Raw genomic sequence first — 14,059 nt, 5'->3', positions numbered from 1 at the left:
TTGCCTAAAATTCAGGAACATAGCACTGCTTTTAGTTAATAACTTGTAGCAAAGGATGCATCTGCAGTTAAAAAAATACTTTTATCATCAACATGTGAAAAGCTCAGCCCTATCTGCTCACTTATCAATAAAGTGTGGGGCTAAAGTCTTGATTATTTTTTTCATTTGAACTAGGTGAAGCTAAAACTATGGCACTTGAGGAGTTTTGGATTAAACATACTTATAGACAATGTTCTTTTTACATCTTAAATGCAGAATTTATACATTAATTTGGTCCACGTTTGGCTTAATTACTCCTCGGACTAGTTCTTTCAGCTAGTCAGAGCTGAAGTATAAGAGTATAAGGTCTTTTTTTGAGACCTTATACTCCAATCGATTACTAAATTAGTTGGCAATTATTTAAATAATCTAATTATTTCAGCCCTACTTGAAAACAAAACAAAGTTATCACTATAAATAAGCAGCTGAAGTGTGTTTGCGCCCGCTGACCTGAATCTCCTCGAACGCCTCGTCAATGGTGGTCACCTGGTGCTGCTCGTGAAGCGCCGGCTCGTCACAGAAGAAGCACACCAGGCTTTTGTCCGTCAGGCAGAAGAGCTTGACCTTCTCGTGGTCCTTGCAGGGGTAGGAGCTCCTCTGCGCGTTCAGGATCGCGTCGAGCGGGAAGGCCGAGTAGCGCTCCACAATGTTGGACAGCTTGAGGCTCGGCGACAGCAGCGGATCGGCGAAGGTCCGGCGGCACTCGGGGCAGTCCCGCGCACCGTGTGGCTCCTGCCTGCTCCAGTGCTCGGTGATGCACTTCCTGCAGAAGTAATGCTCGCAGCCGAAGCTGACGGGGTCCTGATAGATGCTGAGGCAGATGGAACAGAGGAGCTCGTCCTTCAGACAGCAAGCCATTTGCAAAGGCTGAGCGGCATCTAAAAGGACGAAGTTCTGAAGCGAAGCACACTGGGTTTAATCTGAGAGCGGACGGTTCACGGCCATGCGAGTGCAGACTGAGAAGATCTACCAGAGCTGTCAAAATGGATGTTTGTGACACTAGCAGAGAGAGGAAAAGAGAAAATGATGCATCGAGTCTTTAATCAGAGGCCAGATTGGTCTTGTTTTCAAAAAGAGTAAGTAATATTTAGTAGTAGCATATTAACTAAATGGACTTTGATAAGAACTCATTAAACATTAAGTATCAGTTGAACCAACAGCAATTAGTCTAACATTAACTATAAAAGTAAAAATAAAAAATAAAAATCTTCCAGCTTCTCAGAGTCAATACCTCGTTTTCATTCTTGATGCTTTGATAAGTATTCTTAACCTTTGAACTTTTTCATATCACAACCACAGACAATGTGTAGTGTTGACATGATTTATGAAAGTAAAAATATTCATGGTTTTAGCAATATTTTACAGAGAACTGCAGCATGCGTTTCTGTTCTCCTGAGTCAATAAATTAATACATTCAATTTCACATTTTTAAAAGTATATACAGCCATCAGCCCGTGTTAAACATTTTGTCATTTTTTTCTTTGCAAAATATCTCAAGCTCAGCCATATTTATTGGCAGAGCATCTGTGAACATCAATTTTCAAGCCTTGCCACAAACTTTAACTAGACCAGTCTAACACACGGATATACTTTGAAGTCATCAAAGTATTGATGTTACTGTAGTAGTGAATGTATGTTTTAAGTCACTGTCCTGTTGGCATGTGAGCATCCACCTTATTTTAAAGTCTCTTGCAGCCTTCAACAGGATTTTGTCCAGGATTATTTAGTATTTTATCAAGCTTCCTTCATATGAACTCAGACCAGAGAACGACTTGTGTTGCTGCTTGTTCAGTAATGTTTTATTTTCCTTTTTCAGAGTTGCTTTTGAACCAAAATAAATGGCACATTGACCAACATATTTGACGTTTGTTGACGATGGCTCTTGACAAAAATATAATATCTGTTATTGGTTTTCACAACTATTCACTAGATGATCTAAATTAATGTTTTTGCTGCACAAATGAACTTGCTTGATTGGAAAACAGATGATTTTGCACACAGGTTGACTCCAATCACCAGTTGGCTGATTAGTGGAGGCAGCTGGTTGACTTTATTTAGGGCTGCCATAATAAAAGGAGCTGAATACAAATACACCAATAGTTTAAAGAAGCTATTGGTCTTTTCTGACTGACAACTGTTACTGTAAATGTTGCAGCATTATTTATGGCTCAACAATGCACATAATCCAGGTGGATACCATGTAGTCAGCGCTTATAACATAAAACCGCAGTTGGTTTCACTTTGACAGCTTCCCCCTTTACCTGCGTGAACACCTGGAAATGTTGAAGCTTCCAAGGAAATGCCTTTTCATTTTGCTAAATCACTTGCCAGATTCGGGTATTTCCCCACGTCTCTTTTATCCCTAACCTCAACAAACAGCCTCCCAGGCGACCAACAGGCAAACACCTGCAGCCCTGTCCTCTGTTTGCTGTCGACCTCCTTCCCCGGTGTTGAGGAGCTTTCATTTTATTTTCCCCCAAATCAGGAGAGTTTTAAACAGCCTGGAGCAGGCTCTTTCATTCTGACAATCATTTAAAAACTACACCGAGTTTGACACATGCTGTAAAGTCGTGGCACATGCTTTATTTAACTAGCTTGACTCGACACCTAGCTGGATTTGTAAACACAACAGACAAGGCACAAAAAAAAAAAAAAGCCACAACAGGAGGATGAATGACACAATAAAAGGCGAAGCATTAATTAATTTAACCTGCTTATTAACAGTAAATAATATCACTTATACATAAACGGAGGGAACTTATCTCAATGTGACATTTTCCACAACAAAAAATGAATAAAAGCGGAGGAAACGAACCTTAACCTACCGACCTCTCTGCGGCGACAGCAGCGGCTTCAATGCGAGTGTCTTTTCAGGAAGAACACCGACACACAACGGCAACAGACGAAACCAACTGCCCCACACACAGAGGGGTGTTCAGAGGGGATTAAACATTATTATGTTTCCACTGTTAACGCCATTCAAGCTACAATAAAACAACCCGAAATATTCAGATGACCACCGTCATTTTAAAGGAATCAAAATCATTTAGACCGTTTGATAGAGCGGTTCAAATTTAACCGTTGACCCCCGATTTCTAAAATGAAGTGACCCACAATTCCTTTCTCCTGTTCACCCGCTGTTAGCAGTTTACCTTTATGAGAAGAAACAGCAAAACACACAAAGAAAAACCGAAACAGTTCATTAAATGGTCTGAATTACATTTTAGTCGACATAATTAAAGAGATTGTCACGGCTCCGTAAAAGCGTTTTCATGAATCGAATGAGGAATACTTGGTCAGTGGCTGCAGTGCTCCTCTTCCACCAGCAGGTGTCGGCAGTGTCCGTAGAAATCACAGTCAATTCAGTTAAGACGCTTTAAATATGGCTGGAAGAGATTAGAGTCGATATTAAGTATTTTTTATAGGAAACTGTCATAAATACATTTAACAATTTTTGAAAAAATAATATTTCTATAAATAAATACCCAAATTAATAATTAAGTTTAAAAAAAGACTTATGTTATTTATAAATATTTTCTATTTAACTATAAACTGCTTTCATGAACTAATTTTCATCAAAATCGCAACACTTAATTGGTTAATACACATAGCACTTTAAGTGGAAACTAAACATATGTCATATTATTTGAGCTATTTTAAGTCCTAAACAAATAATTACAGCTACATTAATTTACTTAATTGATTTCAATTTGTAATTATTAATTTTCAAATAGTTTTTATTATGCCTTTAATTATGGGGCGCTTTTAGACACATAGTTGAAGATAATTTATGTTTTAAGGCAGTGTTTCCCAACCCTGGTCCTCAAGGCACACTGTCCGAGATATTTTAGAGGTTTCTCTGCTTTAATGTGCCTGATTCAACTGATTGCGGTTCAACAAACGCCTGTTAATCAGTCATCAATTGAAATCAGCTGGACTGATCAAGGAAATACCTAAAACATGCAGCGCAGTGTGGCTTGAGGACCAGTGTGCCTAATAACAGTGGGAAACACTGTTTAAGGAAAGAAGAATACCATATTAAGTTCAAATATTTAAAAAATCTTTTACAAAATATGTTATTGAAAATTATACTGTTTGAAATATAATTGTTCTAAAATTGCTCAACTTAGGTGTGATGATATTCAAACATTCTTTACATATATTATGCTATTTGTGTGAAAATGTATTCAAAGTATTGCACTTGGCAAAATTATTCATACCATTTGCAAATTTTCACATCGCTTCATGTTACAACTACAAACTTCAATATATTTTATTGGGATTAAATCTGATAAAACCAACACAAATGTGCATAACTCTCAAGACGCAGAAAAATATGTATGTTTTTTTGGATGCTTTTAGGTGTGTTTCTACAAGCATTTGCACATGTAGAGACTGGAAAGTATCGCTACTTCTTTGCATAACTGAAGTTGAAGCTCAGTGAGATTGGATGGAGCATTGATTTTCAAATTACTGTAAATCTGAACATTAACTTGGCAATCTTAATGCTGAGTTTTACAAGGGATAAAGTGAGAATCAGCATAAACGTTATTTCTTCTGCTCTGTTTTCTGTTTGGCATCTTCTAGCCTAAAATACTGAAAAATATAAAGAGCTGGAAAGATTTCAACCATGTTTCATCACAAACTCTTCTTTCTGGCTTCATTCTTTTATGCCGGGTCATAAATAAATAAATAAACTAAAAATATGCTAGGCGAGAAATACGTAAGAACTCTGAAAGCTCACTTGAATGCCCTTTTATTTTATGTCCACTGTACAAATCAGAAATATATGTAAAAAAAAAAAAAAAAAAGTTTAATAAATCTATATTTAGAACATTTATGTACAACAACAAACAATATATACACATACCCATAAAGTAACAGCTGACGACAAAACAAAGCACTGGGTTTTTGCTGCACATTCTTTCAGTCAAAGCTTTTTAAAGTAATATTAAAAAAATGTTCAGAAGGGACAGGAGTTTTCATGTGCAATAGCTGGGGCTCTCCTCGACTGACATAAACGACAGTTTGCCTGCCTCTTGCTGAGGAGAGCTGACGGACTCCTCTTCCTGTCCAAAGGGAAGTTGATGCTCCACTTGGTTAAAGTCTGTCGGCTGAAAAGATGGCGTCCCACAGGAACCATTTCCTATATGCAAAGTGATGTTGACGTTGACGTGGGGACTGTTCGTTACGGGGCTGACAATCTGCGGGCTGGTGGGCTGAGAGGAGCTCTGTGTGCTGATGCTGCGTTGAGGAGCGGCGGGGTCCGTGAAGGACTGTAAGGTCATGGGCTCCGACAGGAGAGACGCTGCATTGTCAAGGCCTAAAGTTGGTTGTAGAGGCCTGAGGGACTCATGGCTGCTGGAACCATCTGCCCTGGTTGAAGTTTCGGTATCGCTGCTGCTCACACTTTGGTCACTGGTGACTTCCCCTTTCTCCAGCAGACACATTTGCTCCGGTGAGGTAAGTTTGTATGAAATCATCTGAGAGAAGTTGCTGTGACCATTCTAGTGACGAAACAAATCAAGAGTCAGTGTTTTTATATCGTCACAAGCATGACGCATGCAGCTCACTTGAGGCTAATTTGATTTTTGAGTTAGATTAAAAACATACATGAAGTCTAGCTTTTCTATCTTCTACAGTTTGAACAAAAAAAAAACAATTCTTCTCCTTTCAAATCTTTTCCCTTCTGATAAATATGTCTAAAAAGTGTTACTTTTACAGTAATATAACCTCACACTTGAATAATTTATCCAATCCAATCATTTACTCATTGGTGAAAAAAGAACAATCACATGTTGAATTCTTAAGAAATGATAACATTATGTTCATCAGATTGTCTAGAAAACATTTAATTAAGAAACAATGAGTCTTATGTTATAAATTTTATGTGACACATAGTCTCATTTATGTAAGCCACTGACCACAAGGGTGAAGGAGGAACTAAGTCTGTTTAGTCACCACTCACACGCATAGCCAAAAAAAACCTTTTAAATATAGATATAACAATAAATGCAGCTTTTAGTTTTTTTTTTTAATATAATTTAATTGAATTACACTAAAATGACACTAAAAGTATCAACAGCATTCTTATATTTAATTATCTTGTCATGAAAACAAAATGTTTTTCTTTTGCTATTTTTTTTTTTTACAGGTTTTGTTTTTCTGTATTTTTAAACCTACAAAAATAAAAATAAAATTGTGGTTCTTTAAAATAATATATTTCCTAAAGAAGATTTATACCAAAAATTTAAAAATGTAACATTTGTGGCTCTAAATGAGTTTTATTTAGCTGGAATGGTAAAGGTTGCAGACCCCTGTACTATAGGAAATTTATTATTTTTAAAGAACCACTGTTTTATTTTTATTCAGAGGTTTTAAAGAGAGGAATGTAAATTTTACACGGGATGTTGATACTGGAATAGAAAAGCACATGTTTTCAACTTAATGACAAGATCATTAGATATAAGAATTGATACTTTTAGTGTCATTCTGTTGTGGAAATTCAATTACATTATTCAAAGAAAAAGCTGCATATTTAAAAGTATTAGTTGTTTTTTCATCATCTTCAGACAAAGTTATTAAGAGCCATTGTTGAAGGTCCAAAGATCCGCAGGTTGCAGCGTGCATTCCCAGCATGCCTTTCTTTATATCGAAAGAAAGGCATGCTGGGAATGTACAGAGACAAAACTCACCTGTTCTGCTGCCTCACAGTTTCCATTTGCATCTACCTTAGGTGACAAGTGTCCAGAATCTGGAAAAACAGGAAAGAAAAGACATTCAATGAGGCACGGACTCAAGTGTGATTATGACCACAACAGATTCAGTTAAAGAATTAAATAATAGTGACTATTTTTATTCAGTAATTTGGGTTAAAGTCTACCGTCTATCATCAAGACTGGTATGGGTGATGTTACCTCTAGTTTTCTTTCGTTTGCAAAGTATCAGCAGGAGGAAGACGATGATAAGAAACAAAAGGAATCCAGAGGCACCAGCAATGACCGCAACTAAGCAGAAAGTGGGACACAGATGCAAGTTAAGATCAGACATGAGAAACAGGCAAACTGAAACACTGATCAGGCAGTACAGTGAGCTTATGAAACTTGTACCCATTTCACTGATGGGTTGTTCTGGTTTAGGGCCTTTGGGTTCCAGGGTTAGGTGAGACCTGACAGGCTGCGTCATCTGCCGCGGGCCTCGTGGCGTTGTGGCGTTTACTGTAACTGTAGTCGTTACCGTTTGTACTGTTGTACGAAGCGGACAGGGATTGGTGGGGCATTTCTCACACTTCACATCAGAGTTCAGCGTGCCTGACATGAACACACAAACATTTCACAAGATCAGAGCCTCTCATAGAAAATAAAAATAATTACCTACTTCAGCGTAATTATTTATTAAATCTATAGATGTTTATTAAGTGTTTTTTAAGAGATTAAATTTACCTGGCACAGAAACTCTTAATCCAGGTCTGCAAACTCTATACTCCCTACAGTCTGTGCAGAATGGATTATTAAACCCCATCTCACAGAACATCCCAGATTTGCAAACACACTTGGCGTTTCTGGTTGAGGTGCAGTCCTGGTGATTCACAAGACCTTTTTCTGGTTCAGCATGAAAGAGAGTAAACATAAACCATTAGCAGAAAGTAAAACTATGGAACGGATGAGTGAATCAGGTATTATTGCAACATAGATTCACAACACATCTACTGACTCTCTTTGCACTTGGTGCAGGACAAGCAGTTTGGGGTGTAGTTCCAGGTCTCGATGTACTGGTCTGATCCACATGGTTCACATTCAGAGTCGGAGTTTCTAGAGCACTCTTGCCTCAGTCGTTGCCCTGTGAAAACATTCATTTAGTTACTGAACAGACAATTAAACAACATATATAGGAAAGAAATTTTGCTTGAATGAACAAAGTCAGCAGGTTGAATTTGGCTCCTATAAATAGATTTATAATGGCAACTAGAAACAGAGTGGTGTCAGAAACCTGATGTGGAAAAGATGTACTCCGTTATGGAGGGCAGCAGGGATTAAGCAAACAAAACAACAAATGAGATTACCAAACACACTAAAGTGGGATTAATACCTCCCAATGTATTCATTTTAACACTTCGAAATTATGTGGCACCATCTTCAAAGTAAAAACATAATTAAAAACATTGAATGAGTCTGACTGACTTTGAAAAACAATAATCAAAGAGGAGTTAGAGATGGGCTTAACAGCACAAAAAGCAAAGAGAACTTTAGTTACTAGAGCTGTTGGATAAACTTTAGAAATAACTACTAACAGATTTAAACAGAAAATTATAGCTTAGCATCGCTAAGACGCAAAAACATTTGGATGTTTGATGGAGCAATTTCAGAGTAATAGGGTATTATTTTAAACAAAAGACAACCGTGACCTCGTTTGTAGCCTGGATTTAGAGTCAGCCTCAGTGACACCTTAATTTCACTGCCATCGACTGCTGGAGTTCCCCAGGGTTCAGTACTGGGGTTTGTTCTTTCTGCACTCGACGTTCTGCTCCTTCAATCTATCTTAAAACAAAACTGTTCTACTTTTTTATGATCGTGTAGATGCCTGTAGAAAAGAACGATGGGAACTACTGTACTTAAATCAGCAAACTAAAAGTTATGATCCTGAATAAAAGATAAATCTGTCATTTTAAACTGAACAGGTAGCTGAGCTCATTTATACATAGCCAAGTTTGCTTCAACTCAGACTTTCCTCCTTTTTTAAATTCTTCTATGATTTTGATTCATTATATCTCTTGAAGCTTGTCTTAAATGCTGCTCATTATCTCTTCCTAGTACTTGTAAACGAGGTCTGATAGGTTCATTTAATTAACAAGGTCATTGTTTCATTTTGTTGCCGCACTGCATCGGTTCTATGCTTAGCAGATTTTAGTCCTCAGTCACTTACTAAAACCTAACATTAAGGAACTTTAAGAAGATTGAAGACTAGCAAGCAGCTAGAGAACATTTTCAGCCATAGTGTCTTTTGTCGATGTGAGGCGGTCCTTTAAGATCTTTTGGTCAGCAGTGGATTTGGTCTATAAATCATTACTGCTGAATCTCTATCCCTTAATCAAGCCTGCAGTATTTTACATGTTGCTCTTGGTTCTTTATTGACCTTCTGGATGAGTTGTTGGTGCGATCTTGGAGTAATTTTGGTCGGCCGCCCACTTCCGAGAAGCTTCAACAATTTTTCATGTTTTCTCTATTTGTGACTTAACAGTTTTCACTGTGCTGTGCTTGAGACCCAAAGCCTTAAGAGTGGCTTTGTAACCTTTTCTAGACTCTTTCAATAAATATGTTGCTCATCTGCTCTTGAATTTTGATTTTGTTGCTTCTCAACAAAATCAAAAGATCCCAGCCATTGATGGCATCAATACCTTTTATTGATCCTCTAAGGATCAATTGCCTTTATTTTACAACCTTGGTTTTATTAGATGGATTAAAAGTTACTTCAGTTGGACTTTACTCCACGGAAATCCATTGGCATGAGCCAGAGAAGAGTCTTTGTAACGGCCTGACTCGCCAGTAATAAAGGCAGAATCTTAGCAACGCTGCGTGCAAATAAATGCTGCAACATTAAAAATTCTTGTCACAATATTGTACTCACACATGAAACAGTCTACGTTTTAAATCACCACAATGATTAGACGCTTAAAATGTGAGTCATTCGTCATGTAAATGTGGGCAGAGTCTTGATTTACCAAAACAAAATGATAAGACATCAGCTAAACCGGTCCAGGAAAAGCTGCGTGTTAGTCGAACTCACTGAACAATGAATCAGGATGTGAGCTTCACTCTGTGGTGCAAAGATAAGATTAAAAGAAACAACGGATCGAGTTAGAGCTTGAACAGGCGCAGTGGTTGCAAAAGCCTCCAAGTCAAACTGGATTCTTCTTCCTCACAACCCAAAACATTGCTAACACCGCCGTTTTGTCGTTAGCAAAGATAAACTTCACACAAACTCTACTGCTGTTCCTTCAGGCGAATACTCTAAAGAACAAATAAATTAAAAATATAAAGAGGGAAAAAAAAAACTTTCAGTGTGTGGAATCCCCATCGAAAGTGTGGAAGGAAGTGAAGTGTGTGGCTGTGATCTCACAGGCAGCTCAATTGTGAACAATCTTTGTTAAATATCAAATTTACATACCTACAAGCCCTTTCCCAGAGAGATCAAAGGCAGTGCTGTTCACAAGCCATTCATTTCTGGGTTGCAAAAGAATTTGTAAAAAAGAAAGAAATCAAAAATCCCCTGGAAATTAACGTCGGTTTTCTGCATTTCCTCAAGATAAAGATGCATTTAGATGAAACGGCTCCCCATTTCCAATAACAATGATAATTTTACAGCTACTGTTTGTCTTCATGCTTCCAGCTCTGAAACTGAATGCTCTCAAAACCAACAGAAGTGGAAACTGTGAGATCATCACTGTGCCTGGTAGTTTCTTTAGAATAGAGAAAAAAAACTACAATAAACAGCGAACACTTCGTTCTGTGACTCATCATTAATTGCAATTAACCCATTCAAAGAATTTGGATCTGCAGGTTGGCTGTAAAAATGACCAAGAGAAACAGTTCACTCAAAAAACAACTTTATAGGAGAAGAAATTTCACAACACCCAAATCTGCATTACAAAGATTACTCCTTTTTTCAACAGGACTTTAATTCAGATTTACAGATAATAAATTAAGTGATGAAGTCGTTTCCATCTGAGCGATAGTTTTTCATAACGATATGAAACCTTTCAGTTTGCTGGTAACAATCAGCAATCATGCATAAAGCCGCTGTGCTACTATAAAACCACAATGCAGGATTTTTAATAGCACTTAACACTAAAAATAGAATTTTAACATTAGAAAGCGAAAGCACCTTGTAGAAATGATTTGCTTAAAGTTAACTGGAAGAATAAATATTTCTGTCTGAAAATTTTTTTTAGTTTTATTTTATCTGATTGATTTTTGAAAATGTCACTTCTGCAGATAATGAGGTGCTTTTTACGTTATACCATATAATTTATACAAAATTTGAAAATTTTTCCAGATATGCTTAAAACTTCAATTTAGCACTTTTGCTTAGTAGGTCTTGTTCTGAAATTCAGTGGGTGCATTTTTTTTTTTTTTTTAATTTTCTCTCACACCTCCACGCCCAAACCTTCACCACTGGGTTTCAAGAGGTGCATCATCACGCAGCCTGTTACACCGTAACTTTTTTTTTAACAGTTATGTGAGTTGTCTGAACTTCACAGATTGCATCTGTATTTTATTTTGTGTGAAAAGCAAAGTACTTACCAGGGGGGCATTTCTTGCAGCACAAGTTAATACCATCATGCAAGTATTCTGTTGTCAGGTTGCGACAATTTCCATTGGAGTCAGGCTGATATGGGAGTGAGGAAACCTGTGGGAAGAAAACATAAAAATGTGTAACTTATTATTTAACAAATAAACTCTTTTTATATCTTAGAACATTTGTTCACTTTGAAGCAGACTTACAATGCTTAGAAGAATTCAAATCACATTTTTTCTGCTAAAAACACTGACTCCAGTGTTCTTTTTTGATAGCCCGACACATAGTAGTACATATTTGTGAAGTGGATGAAAAATATTACATATTTTTAAAAAATTATTTTCAATAGAAATCTCACAAAATCAAACGTGAGGTGCATTTGTATCCTGTGTAAGTCCTTTGAAAAACACTTCTTGGTTCACTCAGATTGTTAGTAAATGAGAATGTCTGCCACAGACTTTCAATTGGATTTAGTTTTGTACTTTGACTAGGCCTTTCTTACATAAGAATATGCTTTGATTTAAACCATCCGATTGTAGCTCTGCCTGTTGTGTTGATGGTTAGCATTTAGCATGACGTCTTTTACGAGGATTGCCATGTTTCGCTATATTATTCTTCCCATCAGCTCTGAGCAGTTTTCATGTTCTTGCAGAACAAAAGAGCGTCCCCACAGCATGATACTACCACCACTAAGCCCTTACATGGTAGTTCTGGCTGAAGAAATGATGTAAAATGAACCTTGGGTCTTTTGAAGCTTCTGTTTACTTTTGGGATTTTTCCTGCATCCAGCTCCATCTATAAAAAATGATCAGCTTCTCCATCCCTTTTTACTAAAAAGAAGAAAAAAAAACTAACTAAAAATAAACCTCCCATATTTCCCTGATTTAATTTTTTGGGTGATGTGCCACGTTCATTTCCCTGTGCAGAGCATTCTGCATACAGGCCAAAAGCCTCTGTTTTTATCTGTTCAGAGTATTCTTCCAACGTATTCTGTCTCTCCTACAGTAACTGTAATGTATTTTTTCCATTATTACTTTCTGCCACTTTTATAAAGGCCAGATCACACATCTAATAGTTTTCCTGCCAACCGATTCTCGCACTTGAGCTGTGGATCTCTGCAACTCCTCCAGAAAAACCAAGAGTCTATAGTTCTTGAATAAGAGCTATATTTATATTGAGACTTTCCTGTTTGCTAATTATATGCCTTATGAATGCAATAGACTGCACTGTTTTTTATTTATAGGGTTCGAAATAAAGGGGGCTGAGCGCCTACACGTTCAAGATATTTATCTTGAATGCCTTACTTTGTGTGGTATTCAAGATACCACAAAAATCTATGCCTTACTTTGTGTAGTGCATCACAAAAACCCCCAAAATATATTTTAAGAAGCTGTGTATTCTTCATCAGGACACAGTAAACCGTAAACCTGGCCAACTGCTTGGTCAAAACAGCCTGAATTTAGTCATTTGCTAATTAGGGGAATGGATCAAGTGGCCCCCGAGTAGCTCTGATATTTTAAATATAGAAGCGTGATGCACCAGAGCACCCACACCTGCGCCCACCTTTTTCTGTCCTAGTGAAAGCCTGAGCTGCAAACTCAAGAAAAAAGGAGCCATTGTCTCAATTTCTGAGGCGCATTCCTTTCTGTGGGGAGGCTCTGCGGGAATTGCACGGATGCATAAGCTAAAACGTTATTTGGCGAGGTGAGAGGGAGCGTGGCACTGTAACTCTTCACACACCTGACACAGAGCTGTCTCACCACAGCGCCAATGACAAGCAAAAGACAGAATTATGCTGACAGCAGCAGCAGCAGCAGTTTCTGGTATTACAGGAAACAAGAGGCGTCAGTCTACAAGCCCCGGGTTTTCTTTGGTAAGTACAGGGAATTGTACTGTTTGACCACGGACTGACGAGAAACATCATCTGCATAAATAAACACTGATAGCTTATCAGAGAAAATAAAGTTATTTCCTCATGGCTGCATGCCTACAAAAACTAAAACAAAGTAACAGCTTCATTTTAGATGTCTGAGACAGCATCATTCCAAGTAACCGAAACTAAATAGTTACTTGAGTTACTGCTTACATATTCCCACAATAATTTGTCACACTTAGAATAAGAAAAAATAAAATCTTTATGACAATTGATTAGGTTAGATTATAGAAACACGTGTAACATAAACATCTGAGCTTTTATTTTGACGCTGGACTTCCAATGACATTGACCCAACTTTTTTTGCTCAATAACTTGTGGCAGCACAGCCTGCATTTATCCCCTCATTATAAAGTTCGATGGGGCTTACCTTGATAGTTCGGAGAGTCAGCAGAAGCAGCAGTACCAGTATGTCCTTCATCGCTTCTCCAGAGTGAATTACAGAGCGGAGCGGAGCTTGCAGCAGGCAGCGTGTGTGTGCTGCTCACGAGGGCGGGTCATCTGAGCTCAAACCATCAAGGCATTTCCTTGCACTAAGATGAATGTGGAGGGAGGAAACGAGCAGACAGACTAACCCACATTCACTGAACTGATGCGAATAACTATAATGAGGTTAGCGAGAGTACAGTGGCAACTGTATGTGTGTGCTTTTCTAAGTTTTGGTCTGGTGAAAACGTGTGGCACCTTGAAGTAAATTGTGCTCTCAGCAATCTGCAGCTGGTTACAGGAAAACTGCAGCATCCGAGTCTTTTCCTGGAAATTAAAGCTTCTGAATTTGATTCTGATCAGAAA

At 37.7% G+C, this 14,059-nt stretch overlaps 2 protein-coding genes across 4 annotated transcripts in view; both read right to left on the bottom strand.

Moving 5' to 3' along the window:
* LOC102226374 (E3 ubiquitin-protein ligase TRIM62) overlaps window positions 1-2,915 on the bottom strand; it is a 46,263-nt gene extending 43,348 nt beyond the window's left edge. The window contains exons 1-2 of one of the 3 annotated variants that reach the window (XM_023325144.1): window positions 2,869-2,915; window positions 490-1,038 (exon numbers count right to left, since the gene is read on the bottom strand). In XM_023325144.1, the coding sequence (XP_023180912.1) occupies window positions 490-897 (408 nt within the window). In that variant the 5' untranslated portion in view covers window positions 898-1,038; window positions 2,869-2,915. Of the gene's footprint in view, window positions 1-489; window positions 1,039-2,854 lie in introns of all 3 variants that reach the window. The other 2 variants (XM_005796944.2, XM_023325143.1) reach the window with 2 other exon arrangements.
* A 1,897-nt stretch (window positions 2,916-4,812) lies between these two features.
* LOC102226468 (tumor necrosis factor receptor superfamily member 1B) lies at window positions 4,813-13,786 on the bottom strand. Its single transcript, XM_014475911.2, has 8 exons — window positions 13,638-13,786; window positions 11,340-11,445; window positions 7,753-7,878; window positions 7,482-7,640; window positions 7,149-7,349; window positions 6,957-7,046; window positions 6,735-6,793; window positions 4,813-5,546 (listed from the first exon to the last, which is right to left on the bottom strand). Exons 1-8 carry the CDS (start codon window positions 13,686-13,688, stop codon window positions 5,022-5,024), a joined length of 1,317 nt encoding a protein of 438 aa, XP_014331397.1. The 5' UTR covers window positions 13,689-13,786; the 3' UTR covers window positions 4,813-5,021.
* Window positions 13,787-14,059: the final 273 nt, after the last annotated feature.

Source organism: Xiphophorus maculatus, chromosome 20 (genome assembly GCF_002775205.1).
Source record: "Xiphophorus maculatus strain JP 163 A chromosome 20, X_maculatus-5.0-male, whole genome shotgun sequence".
NCBI classification, from domain to species: domain Eukaryota; kingdom Metazoa; phylum Chordata; class Actinopteri; order Cyprinodontiformes; family Poeciliidae; genus Xiphophorus; species Xiphophorus maculatus.
The sequence above is the reverse complement of the archived record's forward strand: the minus strand, read 5'-3'. Positions and strand labels throughout refer to the sequence as shown.